The following is a 17,630-nucleotide window of genomic DNA, read 5'->3' as shown; positions in this document are numbered from 1 at the left end:
CACGTATTTTTGGGTCGTCTTTAAGATAATGTAAACTGACTGTTGAGCAGGACTGGGGCTGGAAATGTGCAAACCTGTGTCTGTTAGTTACAGTCTGAGATTGTAGTATTATCATCAAAACACATTAACTTCATTTTTGTACATGTAGATAATTTGGTTTGGATCAAAGTGCAGTCAGACCACATCATCAGTCATCATTTCTTCTGCTGTCACAAAGAAATGACTGATAATAAGCATTATTACTTCAGACTGCAGAGGGCCATCATATCCTTGTCTTTGCTGGAAGAGCATCATTCATCACGACAGAAGAGGAAAACAGATGAATGAGTTGATTTCTGTCATTATATAATTTTAAACTGTGCGATCACAGCTTCAGTGAGAAGCTGCTGTAAGACACAAGCAATCTGCAGTTTTAGCTTCTTTTCATGCTCTGACTGAACAGGGAAAATCTCTGCATGCACATGCTGATGTATATCTGCACTATCATAGCTTTCAAAAGATCTTGACTATATGTAGCTCATACAGTTTGCTATCACAACATCCAGTGACTGGGTTAGCTCCTTGTCACACCAGAGGTAAATAACACGAGACCCAGTGTCTCAGTGAGCCTCAGTGGTTCAGGCTGTTAGAGGCTGACTGATCGTTCACACTCGACTGGCAACAGGGTTTATTTGAACTATAGCAACTGAACTGAACTAGATACTCATTTTCAATGCAGCCCAACGTGATGCATGATTAACCTTACATTCTTTTATGTATGCATCACTGTGACTGGCACTGCATATTTATGATGCACAGCTAGTGGCCCCAACAACCTGCATAGTGTTTGTCTGTTGTTTCTTATTGCTGCTCTTTCCTCTCTGTCACCCCGACTGCTTGAGGCTGCCCAACCTGAGCCTGGTTCTGTCAGAGGTTTAATCTGTTAAATGGATGTTTTCCTCCCCTCCCGTCGCTGTCAAGTGTTGAATTTTGGGATTTGTTGTGTTTTCCCTTATAGTACTGTGAGGTCTTGACCTTTCTAAGTAAAGTTCCTTGAGATTATTTTGGCTCTTTATAAAATACTACTACTAATAATAGTAGTAGTTGGTTTGTTTGTTTTTGTTTTTGTTTTTTTAAAGAGATCATTAGCATGCAGGGTAGTAGCCCCCTCTTAAAGCAAATGACACCAGCGGGGTGTCTGGGGCTGCTCTGTAAACATCTCACATCTGTGGTTTCTGTTGGCTGACGACGTCCTCATTCTCTTTACAAACATCATAACTGACTCCGACACAGTGTACACAGTCATAAACAACATGATAAAGTGTTTGCATACAGTTTCTTTGAGTCATCTTGTAGCAACTGGTTTCATTCATTTGTAGTCTAGCTGCAGTCTGAGTGGCTGTGGCAAGTTTCTCAAAATGCTAACAAGAAGTTGATGGCCAGCTAAAAACATAAAAATGAAATATTTCCTCTCATTCCGAATACTTTCTATTTCTTCTATAAGCTGGTTGCTAAAATGGATCTGCAGTCCGCACAGCAAACCACGCTAACGACCACTGTACATGATTTAAGTCCAGCTGGCTTTGTCTTCTGATTTTCTCTCCTCATAATGTCCTCTGCAAACATTTCAACTCCTGATGAGAACATGAAAGAAGTGGCTTAAATTTTAATTAGGAGTCAAATAATTGTTTTAAATGTGCTTTAAAAATAAATGTTTGTATTTAACACCGGATGTATTTCTTCTGTCTTTGAATAATAATTAAGTGCTTCCTTTTTATTGCCCCTTTGTTGTTTTTTGAACATATTTAAGTTGCAATTTTATCTTGCATCTGTTCCCTTCTTCAGCTTTTTTATTTCCACTCTTTTCATCTTCCTCTTATTACTTTTCCCTGAAGTTGAACATTTTTCATTCACTTTTACTAGCCTGGTTTCTCTACAATTTTCATAAATGTCTGCAGTCACCAGCACACTCTTCTAGTCCCTGGGCTAGAGAAGATACCACTGCCACCGTCCTGTGTTCTCGTAATGTTTCATCTCATCAGTTTCTTTCACTCTGATCCCCCAATTTCAGCTTGTCATGATTTTTGTCACCTTGCTGTCCTCATTTTTCCTTCAGGCTTACTAAGCAATAGGCCTGAGAGATCTGTTGCCTTGTCTCTGCACATGCATTGCAGAGAGATGCCGCCACCACCACCAATTACACACCAGTCTTCAATCCAACACATGCAGCTTGTGTAGCCGAGATGAGGGGGGCGTGATAAAGCGTTGCACTCCTGGGAACTATTCCGCACTAAACAGAAACAGTAGGCGAGCTGCAGGAAAGGGATTAAAAACAGCATGAGCTCCACACCAGGCTCTGCCTAGCTTGTCTGTACAGCTGAACCATACACTTGCACACAGTTGCACCGAGCCATGTGTGTGTGGACTGGTGTGCACCAGGCAGGTGTCCAAAAATGGAAACTAAATGTTTGAAACCACATTCTCTCTCTCTGACCCGGTCCCCCGCTGAATGCCTGTTTTCCTGTCATGTTTAATTATGACAAACAAACCTGCAACTGAAAGCCTCTATATTTTTTGCTCTTGTGCATTATGACATGTCAACATTTGACATTCTGTGATTAGGTGTTAAATTAACTACATATGTGAAATTATATTTTGTCGTTTTAGAATTTAAAATTGAGCTAATTTTTTATTTCTTTGGTTTGTACAGGAATAGATTGTAGAGATCTGTGAACTTTCAAGCTGTCAGCCAGTGTTATAGTACCTGCTATCCACGTCTGCACTCCTGCACCAATACATAGTGTAAAACCCATTTAGAAACAGTTCAGTTAAATTGAATTCAAATCAGTTCAACAGTGCCACTAGATTCTGAAGTGAAGCATTAACCAAGTGTCTCTTGGTAAACTGCCTAACTGGTTTTATATGCAGCAACACTGTCTCATCAGGTTTTCTGCAATGCAGCATCTCTCCTGTGAGCTTCATGCATGGGCAGCACCCAGTGTGGGCCTTCAGCATATAGATCCAATGTAATGTAATGTTAAAAAACGGAAAAAACAAAAAGAAAATCTGAACGGTATCATTATGATTGTAAGTAAACATATATTTTGTGTCTGGGTTGACTATTTTATTAGATTTGTTGGTCTGCTGATATTAATCATGCCATCAACCTTAAACTGCAGTTCTTGCAGTTATTGTAGTATACTACACTCTTACTTTTTCCTGTGTCTTATCCCCCACTTCTTGCCTTGTGGGTTCACACTGGTGGTCTGGGTCCAGTCCAGGATGTTGTGCAACATTAAGTTCTTGTAAGCCTGGAATTAACAGTGAAAAGGACAACATATCCACTACCATCCTCAAATCCCTGAAGGACAAGCTAAAATGATTTTGGATGTGCACATGCATGAAGAGTTCCCTTCACAGGCGTTTAGCACATATATCTCATTATGCAAACATTGTGTGAAACCAGTGTTAAAAACCAACCACAGAGAATATATTTCCATATTCTTCCTCAGTGTTTCCTCTGAGGTCTGAGGTACTGATGCCAGCTCTGCATGGCAAAACCAGCAGCGAGCGTTATCTGTCTCTCCATAGCCATAGTGTGATTATACAGTATGCAGGAAAACTGAGTACATCTCTTCTTGGCTCATCTAATCTAATCTAATTCTTATGTTGGCCTTTGTTTTTATAGCAGATTCTGGCTTCCTGAGCGCGGATGATTCCAGTCTTGCACAAACCTCTGGAGAGGTGTTCTGCCATTCTTCACAATTACCCTTTGTCGGAGGAATTTTGTTGCTCTACCTTTAACATACTCCATACGTGTTCTGTTGGATTCCTCTCAAGGACCATACTTGACCAGGCCATAGTTTTCACTTTTCGTTTCATGAAGGACTCTTGTGTGATTTGTGTAGTATATTTGGGATAATTCTTTTTATGTTAGACATTTACTCCCATGAACAGCTTCTTGAGGCTGGGAGTCATTTTTTTATTTTGTATATAGGCATCCAAACTTGCATTTATATTGCACCTGCACATTTTAAACTCATTCAACAACAAATCCACACACCCTCATCTTAGTATTTTCCAGCTAACGCTGTGAAGTCAGTTGTAGTCCTGCCAAACATGATTCAGCATGCTGGGCTGAATCTGATCCAAAGAAGTGTACTGGTTTCATCTGACCAAAGAACGTGCTGTGAGTTTTCTTCTTGGATGCTGTTTGTAGAGGTTAAATGACCTTTAAACTGGCTGAGCAGTCAGTGAAACACTAATTTCTAGATATGTATTTTTTGTGCTAAGTCAGAAGCATGTAACTGTGTGTTTTGTGTTAATAGTGAAGTGCATCTGTCATCATTTTTTTGAGGATGGATAGTTGGCCACTGTGCCTTCTGGTTGTCTCTTCAGCAGCTGTGTTTCAGCTTGTGTTCATAAGCTTACTGATGCTGGACCATCTCTCACATTCACAGTTCAGTTTCCTCGCCATGTGGAGCCATGTTGCATTAGACACAATCCAGGGCAAAACTGAGAAACCTGCCATGTTCCCCGGTTCTTTTAAAAGGCCGTTTATAGACTTAATTTGAACTGGAAATAGTACATGCATCACTTGTTGTTGTGATTGACTGATTGCACTGATAACAGGTGTTCTCACTTTTATTGTATTGTGGTTGCACCTGAGCTGCAATCTATTTTCAGTGGAGTCTGTTTCATCTGTTTGTTTTTAATTACACAAGATAAAATAGCCTACACCTCAGCGTTGTTGTATACTGTGTGTACATGCAGCTGCTCCTGGCTCTTGGTAGCAGTAATGACATCGCTGCCACTGAGTGACATAATTTGTTGGAGCACTGTGCCAGTGTATTCACCTGCAGCTCAGTGGACAGGGAGGACATGACGTGATGGGAGCTTTTATTTTAGGACAGATTTAGGTGAAATGATACAATAATGATACAAAATCTAAATGAAATCATTTAATACAGGTTTTGAGGGCTAGAGGGCTAGAAAACATGTACACATGTAGAAACAGCAGCTACAAGTTTCAGTTTCAGCCACTCACCCCCACATGAAATTAAAACTGGAATCTGACCCCTCACTATCCTCATGTTCTGTATGCATGTGCATGTGTTTATGTTTGTGCATAATGCGCATTTAAACGTGTGTGTGTCTGTGTGTAACCTTGTGTAAGCATGTGTAAGCATGTGTCATCTGGGGTAGTTTTTGAGAGGCTATCTATGAGCACAGGCCCAGCTTTACACCGCCTCTCTCAAGATCCATCTATTCTCTCAGTCCTCCTGTCTCCCTTTGCACCTTCTATCTGTCTCCAACACTCAGCAGAGGGAGCAGGAGAGGAGGTAAAGACACACTGATGTGTTGAGAGAGCATGAATGGAAAAATATGAGCAATGAAGCACAGGAAAGGCAGGGAGGTGTATTAGTGGAGAAATGTCAGGGCTCATAAATTTACACATTTTATGCTCTAAATGCATTCTTATCAAACCTATTGTAAGAGTGACAGCCAGGGCTGTCATCCATTGCCAAGCTGTTGCTCACTTGACTATTGGTCTAAACATGTTGTGTCAGAGTTCCACAAATTATTTTTTTGAAAAGCATTTGGGACCATTAAGCTAAATTTTGCAAAACTTTGGCTGGAGACAGCCAGCAGCTTTTATAGACCACATCCAATCGTATTATATGATTTAAACTAATAATAATAATAAGAGATTTAAAAGGGTTGGCCTCAGCTTTGAGACAGTCATGAGTCATGTCATGGTGGTGTGATTGTACTTCTCTGAATAAGTGTGTGTGTGTTTGAGTGTGTATCTGTGGTGTCTGTGTCTGTATTGGATTTTTTTTTTTTTTGAGGAGACCAGATGGGAAACCATAATTGATCCCAGGCTGCTTTGGCAGAACTATATTTATACATAAATCAAATATTCTCCTTTCCTTTTGACAGAAGCAAGTGCTGTCCACTCTTGTAGTTTTCTGAAATACTGGATGGAGTCAGTATTTTTATCTGGTATTTGTTTAGATTGCACTGCAGACAAGACTTGTGGTCTGACAGAAGACTACAATCACAGCAATGTGATGGGAAACAATTGACTTGAAGCAGGCTATAGAAAGTGTTTCATTTACTCAAGTCTTCTCATGCATTTTTGTGTGTATTGTGCATGTTAGTGAACATGAACATGCTCCAATTGGCAGATGATACAGTACATGATGATTGAATGACCCTAAGTCTAAGGATGTAGCACATGAACCCTGGAAATCAGAGTGGTCTCATAGAGAACATAGAGTATTGCTCTGTTCATGGTTGATTTATACACAACTAGTACTAGTACACAATCAACATACATTCTGTTACTGTTTTGTCAGGTTATTTTTTCCTTATCAGTCAGGCAGTTCGGTCCGTACTTAAACTTTTCTATGAAAATGATGAGCATTACTTTTTACAGGTCCCCCTGAGTCCTGAATATTTCACTTACATCTATTAAAATGCCTCCTGGATGTCACACATTCACTTTGATGATAGATGCACTTTGAGTACTGTAACTGGTCGTGCACACAGACCAGCTCAGGGCTTTACTTAAGATTTTAGACCACAAACGCTTAAAATACTTCTAATAAAATAAACTACCAAAACAGAAAAGTTAATGACATAATTCCTATGATTTTTTTTTTCTCTCTGATCATGCAGCTAATATTTTGGGAGAGTTTTCTATCTGCCTTTCATGAATGTTTGTCCAAAGTTCTTGTCCTTAAAGATTCTTGACGTTGTGGACCCAAATGCAGAGACAGTGACGACTTGATAAGAACAACCATTTATTTACAATAGTTGAGTAACTGAGGAAAATATATAAAAGGCATTAAACTAGAGACGTGGCACATGCACGAGGAAGCCAGTGGCTCTACCAACACTCGGGGTCATCAGAGCAGGGCTTAAGTAGGAAACATCGAAACAGCTGCGTCTCATCAGCCGCTGGACCACACCTCTCTCCTCAGCTCGCTGCAAGTGAGAGAGAGAACACACACACATGGACACACACAGCTGCCAATCCTAACAGTTACTTCACAAACATGAAGCCACTGTAAAGAAGCCTATCTGATTAGAGAGACCAGTGTTTTTTAAGATCTTTTATGAAAATGGAAATCATTGTCCCTGTGCAAATTAAACATCGTGTGTCTCGTAGCAGGCTGAAAGTGATTGGCAGCACAGGGCACCTTAAAACGAGCTTGGTTTGCCCTTTTGCTGCTAGTGTTTGTGCTACATGCTGCTGCTGAAAGTGATGCTGATCACTTCATTTAACTTAACTGTCAGGAAGAAGAAAAACAAATGCATTTCCTAAAACAGAAGATTCCTTTAAACTCAGTTCAGCCATGTGGTGCTGCAGTGCTGAATTTCCATGCCATCACCTATTTTTATATTTACCTGGTTCAGTATTGACAGTGATATAGTTTCCTCCTCAACTACAATATTTACTCTCCCGCTGTATATTTTAATTAACAGTGGCTTGTTATAAAATGACTCTAAATTGCCTGTAGGTGTAACTGTGAGGTTGTCTGTTTCTCTGTGTTGATTCTGGCGATCTATCTAGGGTGTACACCTCCTCCAGCCAATATTCCTCCTCCACCAACCCTCGAAGGATAAACGATGGATGTTATACAGTCATAGGTGCAGAGTGTAACAGGAAGAGATGGGTAGAGCGAGAGGAGAAATGTGCAAATGTGCATCACACACACTTACACACACACTCACTTGTTTCCATTTCCCATGGGGACATTACATTCATTACCTGGAGACTTGCCCTAACCTTAACCATAAGCACTACCTGCATAACTCTAACCCTTACCATAACGTAACCTAAACCTAACGTCACCCTAGTTTTAAACCAAGTGATCTCTTGTCCCCAAGTGTGAGTGTGTAAACAGGTTTCAGTCCCCACAGTGTAGCAAAAACATGGTATGGACACATACACACACACACACACACACACTAAGACATGGATGTGAGCATCTGTACCCAGCTGGAAGTGTAACAGCTAACAGCTATCACCCCACATCACACACTGTAGGATTGTAAGAATGGAAATTAATATACACTGAGAAAACACACACACAGAGGCCACAACAAAGACATAGTTAGAAAACAAAGGCTGACGATGTAAAAGGAGGAAGTTGAGTGGTAGAATTTGTGTGATGCTGAAGAAAAAAGTCGAAGGGATTTTGTGATGGTGGAAACATTGGTAGAAAGGGTAAAAATGAGACGCATAAAAGGTAAATACAGTGAATCTAGGCTGTGATAAATGTTTGAGTGTGTTTTGTTTTCACATCCATGAGTGTGTGTGTGTGTGTGTGTGTGTGTGTGTGTGCTCCTCTATTTTCTCTGACTTGCAAACTACTTCTGGGACAGAATATCTACTGCATTTATTAATCTCATTTTAATAATTGATGCCTCCTTCTCCAGAGGGATTTTTTTCCTGGATTGTTGTCATGAGACATTTTGTGCTGTCCACTAATAGTCATTTTAAGTTCTCACCTATTAGGCCAGTGGAAAAACCTAAAGGTAAAATATATGTTTAACTTCATTATTTCAGACTTCAGGCTACACTAGTCACTTCTGCCTGTGTGAAGATGTTTGTTTCCTTCTTTTATTAGATAAAACTAGTGTAGGCCTATATAAGAATAATCATCATCAACAGCAACAATATAAACTTAAATGATTAGAAGCTGCTCTGCCGTGTATTAGCGTAATTTCTAGCTCTGCAGGTGGTGATTTCAGGCTGCCGCCATGGTAACCATGATGCGTTCATAATCAGGTTTAAAATGACTATTAAATATTTTGCACATGGCTCATTGAAGAGGTACATGATAAAATATAAAAATGAGAAGGTTTTTTTATTCTTTACATACAGATGGTTTCTGTTAGAACTCGTACAACTCGGCTTATTAGAGAACGGCCATTATTGGTCTGATACTGATACGGTGCTTGACACAGTTTTTGAAATTCACTGTGCCATGGCAAAATAATTAACAGTGTTGGGAACACTGAGTTTATTTGATTCATATTAAGCAAAAAAAAAAAAAAAAAACATGACCATGCTGTGAAGACTGTGAAGTGGCCACACAGCCTTCAACCAGTGTTTAGTCTTTAATGTAAAACTCTAGAGTGTCCTCCAGGGTTCCTGGTGTACCGTCACAGAGAGGTTAAAGACGTTTAATGCATCCTGAACATGAGCTTTGCAATCACCAAAACTAATGAGCAGAGTATTTGAACGAATCAACAGCCTCATCAATTAGACTACTGATTATAGTCACCACACTGAATAGAAATCACTATTTAATTCATAATGTATACATCAGACTTTATGGTTTGAGTTTAAAAAAATCAGGATCTAAATGTAATGTATTTGGCCTTAATTAAAATGCTGAATCTGTTATCATTTGATTTACATGTCACTTTGGGCCATTTAAACATTAAAAAAAAATCAAAGCCTTCCTTCAATGTGCCGGACATCCCTGGAGAAAAGCTTCCGGACTCTTCCAGTCTGATGCCTCCAGAAGGAGGCGTGCGTGCGTGTTCATGGCTTATGTCACTAGACATGTGTGTTTTGTTACGAAAAGTTGAGTATTTTTGCTTTTGTGCATGTGTCTGGTGTGACCTCTGGTTTGTCTGCTTAGTGTGTGTTTGTGGGATCGTAGTTGGGTGTGAAAGGGAGGTTGTCTGCCCAGTGTGTGCAAAAGTAAAGTGTGTCAGGGATAATGTTTATTATGTGTATTATTGTGTGTGTGTGTGTATATCTTTGTGTGCAAAAATATAATTGTCTGCTTATGTGTATGTGTTGTGAATGTGTAGTTGTGTGTTTGACTGGCCAAAATGAGCTGTTATCTAAAATTGCTGGAAAAAATTGCTCAAAATGACAAAGCCCCATTACACACACACACACACACACACACGCACACACACACACACACACACACACACACACACAGACGAACACACAGAGACATCTGTCCAGTCTGTGCACTGTAACACAGTGATTAAAAGAGCAGTGGACAGTGAATTGTCATTGTACTGCTGCTTTTCTTTTTTTTTTTTAAGAAACAAAGGTCTATATTTTTATAACATGAATACAAAAATATATATATTCTGTATGTTTAGCATAATCTTATTTATTTATGTTATATAGTTTTCATTTTTTACCTTTTGATCTGGTTATAAACTTCTAAGTGCAAGGTACTTTTCTCTTCTTGTGTTCTTGTGGAAGTGCCAGATAAGTCTCCTTCCATAGAAACCCACCTGTCAAATTAGATCAAGGGCAAACCCTGAGGAACCAGACCCTCTGGTCACCACAGATTTTGCCGCATTCAGATACGCTGCAAACTCCAACCTCAGTTTTCATGGTTGGTGTGTTTTACTAGCACTGTTTTGTTTGATTTGTGGGGGAGATGAAGCAGAATCTGGACTCTGTCAGTTATCGTCACTTCCAGGGTTAAAGTAACACACCGACAACAGGAGAGATTCTTCGTTCACGGCTCGCTGAGTTCGATCCGCACCGTGCGGATGTTTCCGAGAATGTGAGGAGTGTTGCTCACTGGACTGAGGTTTGATTGCCAGACTGCAAGGACAAAAAATAGCTGTGGTGTTCAGGGGTTTCACCTTTGACCTCATGTGGAAGCACAGTGCAGTTTCCAGCTTTGCAACTTCCACGTGGTCAGCTTCAGAATTAGACACACCTCTAGAAACACTTTTGCTTTTCCAACTTGACATCTAATTGGAGTTGGCAGTGCCTGTATTTTCGTGGATCCTGGCAGCCTATTGGCATGGTTGTATTTTTTTTTTTTCCTCCCAGCCTCCTGAGTTATACCCTTATGTAACTATCTCATATATTCCAACTTTGAAACCTTTCAGGATTCGATTTCAAACTGTAAAACTACCTCCTTAACACTAGGGAATTGGGTGATTTCTGTTTCTGCCTACTTCACTCTTATTTTGCTCTCAGAAATTTATAAAGACTCGTCTTCAAGTGTAGGTCAGGTCAAAAGGTTATGAGCAAATTATTGGCTGAGGTTTTTTTTTAAACATTTGAAAAAAAATCACCTGGTGGGCTCTCCCACCTCTTGCTGAAATGAGCTTGTTATTATGGAGTACTGGAAAGTCTGAGAGTAGAATATTTTTGTGTGAAATACATGAAGCTTTCCTCAGTTTCTTGTACTTTTCTTTCCCACGTCTTGACAACTATCTACCCCACCCCCCCTTCCCTCCAACCTGAGAGCAGCTTTCTTCTCTTCAGCCAGGTATATGCATATTGCTCTCCCCCTGTCTGTCTTTCTGTTCCTAACATTGTAATTATCTCCAGCACTTGATAAAACCCTCAGGCGCTTTCGCTCTCTCTCTCTCAATCTCCCTTTATTGCCATCATTATATCGCACTTAATCATCCCTTGGTGCTTTACTCTCATTGGTTTCTTATCTGTCCTTCCTCATCTCATGCTTTTTTGTCATCCCTCTGTCGTCTCTCTTTCTCACTGTCCTCCCCCTCTCTCTCTCTCTCTATCTGAACTTTTAGCCTCTTTTTGCCAATTTTCAGGCATAGTACTGTTATGTTTTCCTTTCAATACTTTTTTTTCAGAAATACCTCACTTTTATTCAGCACCTAGTTTTCCTTTAAGTTTGTTTACCACCTCCACCTCACAAGACTTTGCGTTCATATCAGATGATTGCGGTCACACCTCACCCAGCATACATTCAGATGCTCTTCTTCATGTACTCGAATATCCAGCATTCGGCGATGCGGGACATCTACTTATTCTCTCCTGCTTTTACATATTCATCTTCCTCTCTGTAAAATGATGAAACACCTGTTTTATAATGTGATATCTTTGCCATGCAAAGTGATACTGTACACCTCCACGCATTAATATTCATGTTGAGCTGCAAACTAATTGATGTTTGTATTGTGTGTTTACAGACACTGAGGGAAACATTTTGTTTGCAAACACGGTTAAGAAAAGAGTCTTCCACAGACCTCCGTTTTATTGAATATCTTATCTTATTAGCTACACAAGTTCCAGCTCATTAATTCATATTAAGCTTAGCACAGCAGGCAACCAACTGTCCATGGGTGTGTGCTTTTGTTTTAAATAAGGACGAGCATGGAGGGAGGAGTACATTAAAATATCACAACCTCAAAGTTCACCGTGAATTAATCCTCCTCTGTGATGATCACACGGCTTATTGCTGGTTTTGTTTCTTTGTTTTGCATTTCTCTAACTACCCTTTATAGGGTGAAGTGATGAGGAAGTATTTGTGTTGTTAACAAGTTTTTTTTTCATACTTTGTGTATTTTCCAGGATGGTTGAATACTCGCTGGACCTGCAGAACGTCAACTTCACAGCTATTAGGACAGTGAGAGTACTTCGGCCTCTTAAAGCGATCAACAGGGTGCCAAGTAAGTCACTTCAGATATTATTCAAAAGGTAAACAAACAGGTAAACAAGAGTGAACTTTGTCCATCTGCACATGCTTGTCCCGCTGTTTATGAAAGAACCATTCAAATCATACTGAAAAGCATATATACTGTATCTTAAAACTTAGAGGTGGACATGCCATTTGTAGGTTTCATACAGCACCATGGACAGCTGCCTGCCTGAGGAGCCAGCCCAGGCACTTGGTCGCTGTCCTCGGTGCTGAAAAGTCTGAGCTGAGCCAGAAATACCTCGACCATGAACACATTCAGATTAGATACTTATTGCCTGCTGGAAAGAGTGGGGTTTGGCTATGATGATTATTAAAACTTATCAAAGTTAATTTATTATACAATCTCCATTTATTTAAAAAAAAAAACATACAGTGCCTTACACATATAAGAACGTATACGCGTGAATGCACTTCCCCATTGAAATGAATCAGAAAGAGCCACTGAACATAATAAATTAGAGGCATCAAGACAAGTTATAAAGGAAATGTAAGAATTAGAATAACACAGATTAAACAGGAATGTGCAGTTATAGATCAGTGTCAAATATGAATAAATGGTCCCAAATTAAATTTAATGAATGGCTGTGGCAAAAAGAAAAGTATTAGGTTTTCCTTCTGGAAACAGTCAACAAACCTGTCCCCGATGACCTGAGGGGTGTCAAAGGTTTAGCGGCAGAACTAGTCAGCCAGATATTAAAGTATGTCTACTTATAGTGGTTACTGGTTTGTTTTGTCACAAAGTTGTGTTTTGCAGCAGAATTTGTGAAAATGCATAATGTCATTAAATAAGAATGTGAATGAGTGTAGTGTAGATGCTTGGGTTCATGTATTATCTTATATGGGAAGTCAGTATTTCAGTGTATAGTGTCAGTATCCAACTGTCATTACAACCTTCCCCTAACCTAATTTTTCCTAAGTCTCCCAGGACCCACTGCACCTGAAACGGCAGCTAGTTGTCTCAGCTGGCAAGTTGCCCTAGAAGTAGATTGTGCAGGTGTAGCTGATCGAGGGAATGCTTTACTTTTGTTTACTTTCGTCTTCATTTTCAGTGAAATATTCAATTCAAGATATATCATGCTATCACTCATAGTCAGAATTGCCAGAGTTATAAGTAAAGAAGACAAAAATAACAGAGCTTTTATTTTAAACTAAGGTGTTGCAGACATGCTGTAGCCATGTTTTGATAGCTGAAGATATTGTAGGAGTAAATGAAAGAAATGTATGAATAGTGTGATACAACAAACTGTAAACATTTGTGTTCACTGCTGTGAATATTATATTGTTTAAAATATAGATTTAAGCAACATCTGCTAAAAATATGAATTGTAATGTAAAATTCAGTAGTTACAAAATTCATCCACTTATTATCAATAATCCCACAAAACACAAATATTTTTAAGTGTCTTAGAACTGAAACTGTGAGTCACTTTGTCACTGTTATCAAGTTTACTTCACAAGAATAGGTTTCTAGTTGTCACACTTACCCCTGTGAGGGCATTTTATTTCACAAGAGTAGCTGAGAATACAATTTTCATGGCATTTTACATTATAGTTCAGTGTTAACTAAACTGTACTTAAAATCAAAATTAGATTTAGTGTTTTGTAGTTTTACCATTCATTTCTGTAATTGTTCGAGTGTAAAACCTGTTTTCATTATTCACTATGTATTTTCAGTTTAAAGTCCACATTGAATGTGTCCGAACAGCAGCTGTGGTATTGTGTTTTTGTAACTTACAGATGCCTGCTGGTATTGTTGGCGCACACAACAAATGCAGCAGTGCTGATATTGTGCTATTATTCATTCTGAAGCAAATGGGCCATGTGAAACCAGCACCATTGTAATGGCAGCACCAAACATGCAACACCCGATTACCAAATGCAGCCCAAATGACTCGTTGTCTTGGCTGTAATTATGTCATTTTGACTGTGTACCTGTTGTTTTTATGAGCTGCTCTGGTGGTTTATTAGTGCGCTGGTGAGCAAATGGAATTTGCTGTATGCAATTCAAACAAAGATTGACAAGTACACAAAAATAAAGCTCAAAAGTATTGACTTAAAATGAAATCATACTTCATCGGTGTTCAATCAGTGTATCAGATCCTGGTATAATATCCAGATACAAGTAGTTCCATCCTGTATGAGGAAACAAATTCCAGAGTATACCACTTACACAGGGCTATTTAAATTCCTGAACGTAATGCCATCCACAGTGAAGCCGTTCTAATCCCAACAAAATCTCCTCAGCATCCAAAACCCATCACTAAAGTGATGATCGGGCGTTGCTGAAAGTGTTTGGAGCGACCCAAACCGCCACTTTGGCTTTGCTGCCCTAGTCACCCTCCTTTATGATGAGAATCTTCAGAGCTTGCTGCTTGTTGCTTTTGTGCTTTGTGTGTCTAAATTGCATCTAGCAGGCAATCATTTTAAGAAGCTACGAGTGCTCTCCAAGTGGGATATGTTGGTCCTCAAAGATAATGTTGTTTTGCTTTCTTTATAAGGATAATTGCTAAACCTCCCACTGCTCATAAATCTGCATTATAAACTGTCTGAGCAATTATTTTTTTCTCATGTGAAAGCAGGTGCAGCCAGTTAAGGTTGGTTAATATCTATATTTAACACAATATACGTAAAGATGCACACGTGGACTGAACTTGAATGTGTTTCCACAGGTTGACCATTAAAGTATTCAGAGTCAAGTGCGTTTATTTTTGTTCCGATCATAGGCAGGTCTATACCAGCTCTACTTGTTTTCTTTATGTGTTCTGTAAGGATTTTTTATTCTATCGCTGTGTTTACTTCTCATTTATATCTCCCTGTTTGGGAGCTGAAAATAGAGAGAAAAATATTTTAAAATGTCTCCATCCATTTTTATTATATTTTTCTCTGTAGTGTCAAATTCATTCCTCTCTCCTCATCATTTCTTCATCACTGTGATCCCTCTGTTTTTTAACAGTTTTCTGCTTTGGATCATTCAGTCAGGTCAAGTCCTTCCACCTACTCTTTCCCTGCTTTCTTCACCTCCTGTGCTCTGCATTCTGTCACTTCATCCATACATCCATTTTCTATACCCACTTATACACACTTATATCACGGGGATCAGCTGGAGCCTATCCCAGCTCTCTCTGGGTGAAAGGCAGGGGTCCACCCTGGACAGGTCCCCAGTCCATCACAGGGCCACATAGAGACAAACAACCTCACACACTCACACTCACTCCTATGGGCAATTTAGAGTCACCAATCAACCTGACATACATGTTTTTGGACTGTGGGAGGAAACCAGAGTACCTGGAGAAAACCCACACAAGCACAGGGAGAACATGCAGACTCCACACAGAAAGGCCGGGTTGCGAACCCAGGATCCTTCACCTCATTTACACCTTTATCTATCAGTGCTTCCATGTCTCTAAAGAGTCTGTTTTTCCACAAGGAGAAGTCAACATTTATATTCTGTGGTGAATTCTGCATGAATAGTGAGGGAGATACATACATAGATGCACAGTTCCAGCTGATCAGCTCTGAGTTCTCATTTTCTGTTTCTAGTTCTCATTATCAGACCAGTGATAATGACATGACTTTTATACTACACACTGAAAAGGATCAGCAATATTTTGACAACCACTTAATACAATTTTAATTTTAACCTAAACCGTAATGGTTCCCAAACTGCAATTAAGTTGTTTTTGTGCCTAACCTATGAAAATCGTAACCATCACGCTGTCATAAAATATTTTATATGGGTAGAAGAAGAGAAAAACCTTCCCTGCTTTGGTCGTTTCTGTCACAGACATATGATTCACTGACATTGGCAAACAACCTATTTTGTGTTTGTTTGTTTGTTTGTTTACATGTAAATTTTATTGTTTTACATTGTGACATGCAATTGTTTTAGAACTTTAGATAATTAGGCATTTGATCGGTCCCGAATTCATTCTGCAGCATGACAACAATCCAAATCATACAGCCAGAGTGATTAAGAACAACAAAAAGAAAAGAGGAATCGTGCAACAGATGGTGTGGTCCCTGCAGAGCCCTGATCTCAATACCATCATGATCACATGCATAGACAGAAGACACTGAGAGTTTAAATCCACAAAAGAACTGTGGATGCTTGGAACAATCTACCTGCTAAGTGCCTTGAAAAACTATGCAAGTGTACAGATGAGAAATAGCATTGTTACTATTTTTATTAATATTATTATTATTATTATTATTATTATTATTATTATTATTATTATTAGCATTAATATTAGTAGTAATATTTCATTCATGGCACCTACCTAGTGTCTAAAACTTTTGCACAGTCCATTACATTTATACTAAATTTTGTGAGATTAGTTAAGTTGCGCTTACCAGATGTCTTGACATCTGCCTGGTTGGTGTAACAAAGCAAATGTTACAATAAGAATACAATAGCCAACATTACACAAATAAATTCTGCATTTTGCATCACAAAGGTCCCATTACATTCATTGCATGCCTAATGGCTAGCAATGCTTTTGCGCAGGATGGACTTAATTTGCCAATAGATGGGTTGTTGTGTGCAGCTCTCTGATGGGAGGAAATACAAACAATGAGTCATTTAAGTCTAAACCATGTTTGCAGCTATAATCTGGCATTTCAATAAGCGTAGGTCACTTTTCTGTTCCTGTCCTTTCTGACATTAAAAAGGCAGTTGTGTTGTATTAGTTTCCTGGCTCTATATGCAAATCACCAAATACCTTATATTATCCAGGGGATAAAAGATAAAATAGATCTGTTCACATTCAATTGATTTCTTTGTGGTTTATCCAGTAACGTTTCAATAAAGACACAACATTTAGGTTAAAGAAAATGGGGAAAGAAGGAGGTGAGAAGGGGGAAAAAAGAGACAAAGAGAGACAAATGAGGTGGGGAAGAGGGGATTATCCAGCTTCATGAAGGACAGGCAAAGATGGACGAGAGGAAGAGAGGGATGATAAGAGAGGGGATGCAGAGGGACTCAGATGAGCAGGCCATTACGATGATAGATAGAGCTCAGGAGACGAGGGATGGAGGGAATCGCTGAATGAATAGAGATAAAATGACCAAGGTGGTGATTAGAGAAGAGGCAATACAGCCATTCCACTCATTTTTTTTTAAATTTCTCGATAGTCAAGTCAAATCATTTTTTTTATTTGTATAGCTCAAATCACAAATTTGCCTCCAGGG

General features: G+C 39.2%; 1 protein-coding gene across 1 annotated transcript in view; it reads left to right on the top strand.

Annotated features, from left to right (window-relative positions):
• Window positions 1-17,630, top strand: part of cacna1ib (calcium voltage-gated channel subunit alpha1 Ib) — a 109,536-nt gene that overhangs the window by 23,041 nt on the left and 68,865 nt on the right. Inside the window, exon 4 of the mRNA XM_026303208.1 lies at window positions 12,317-12,414. Within this exon, the coding sequence (XP_026158993.1) occupies window positions 12,317-12,414 (98 nt within the window). The remainder of the gene's footprint in view (window positions 1-12,316; window positions 12,415-17,630) is intronic.

Source organism: Mastacembelus armatus, chromosome 1 (assembly GCF_900324485.2).
Source record: "Mastacembelus armatus chromosome 1, fMasArm1.2, whole genome shotgun sequence".
Taxonomy (NCBI): Eukaryota; Metazoa; Chordata; class Actinopteri; order Synbranchiformes; family Mastacembelidae; genus Mastacembelus; species Mastacembelus armatus.
Note: the sequence above shows the minus strand (reverse complement) of the source record. Positions and strands in the feature narration are given on the sequence as shown.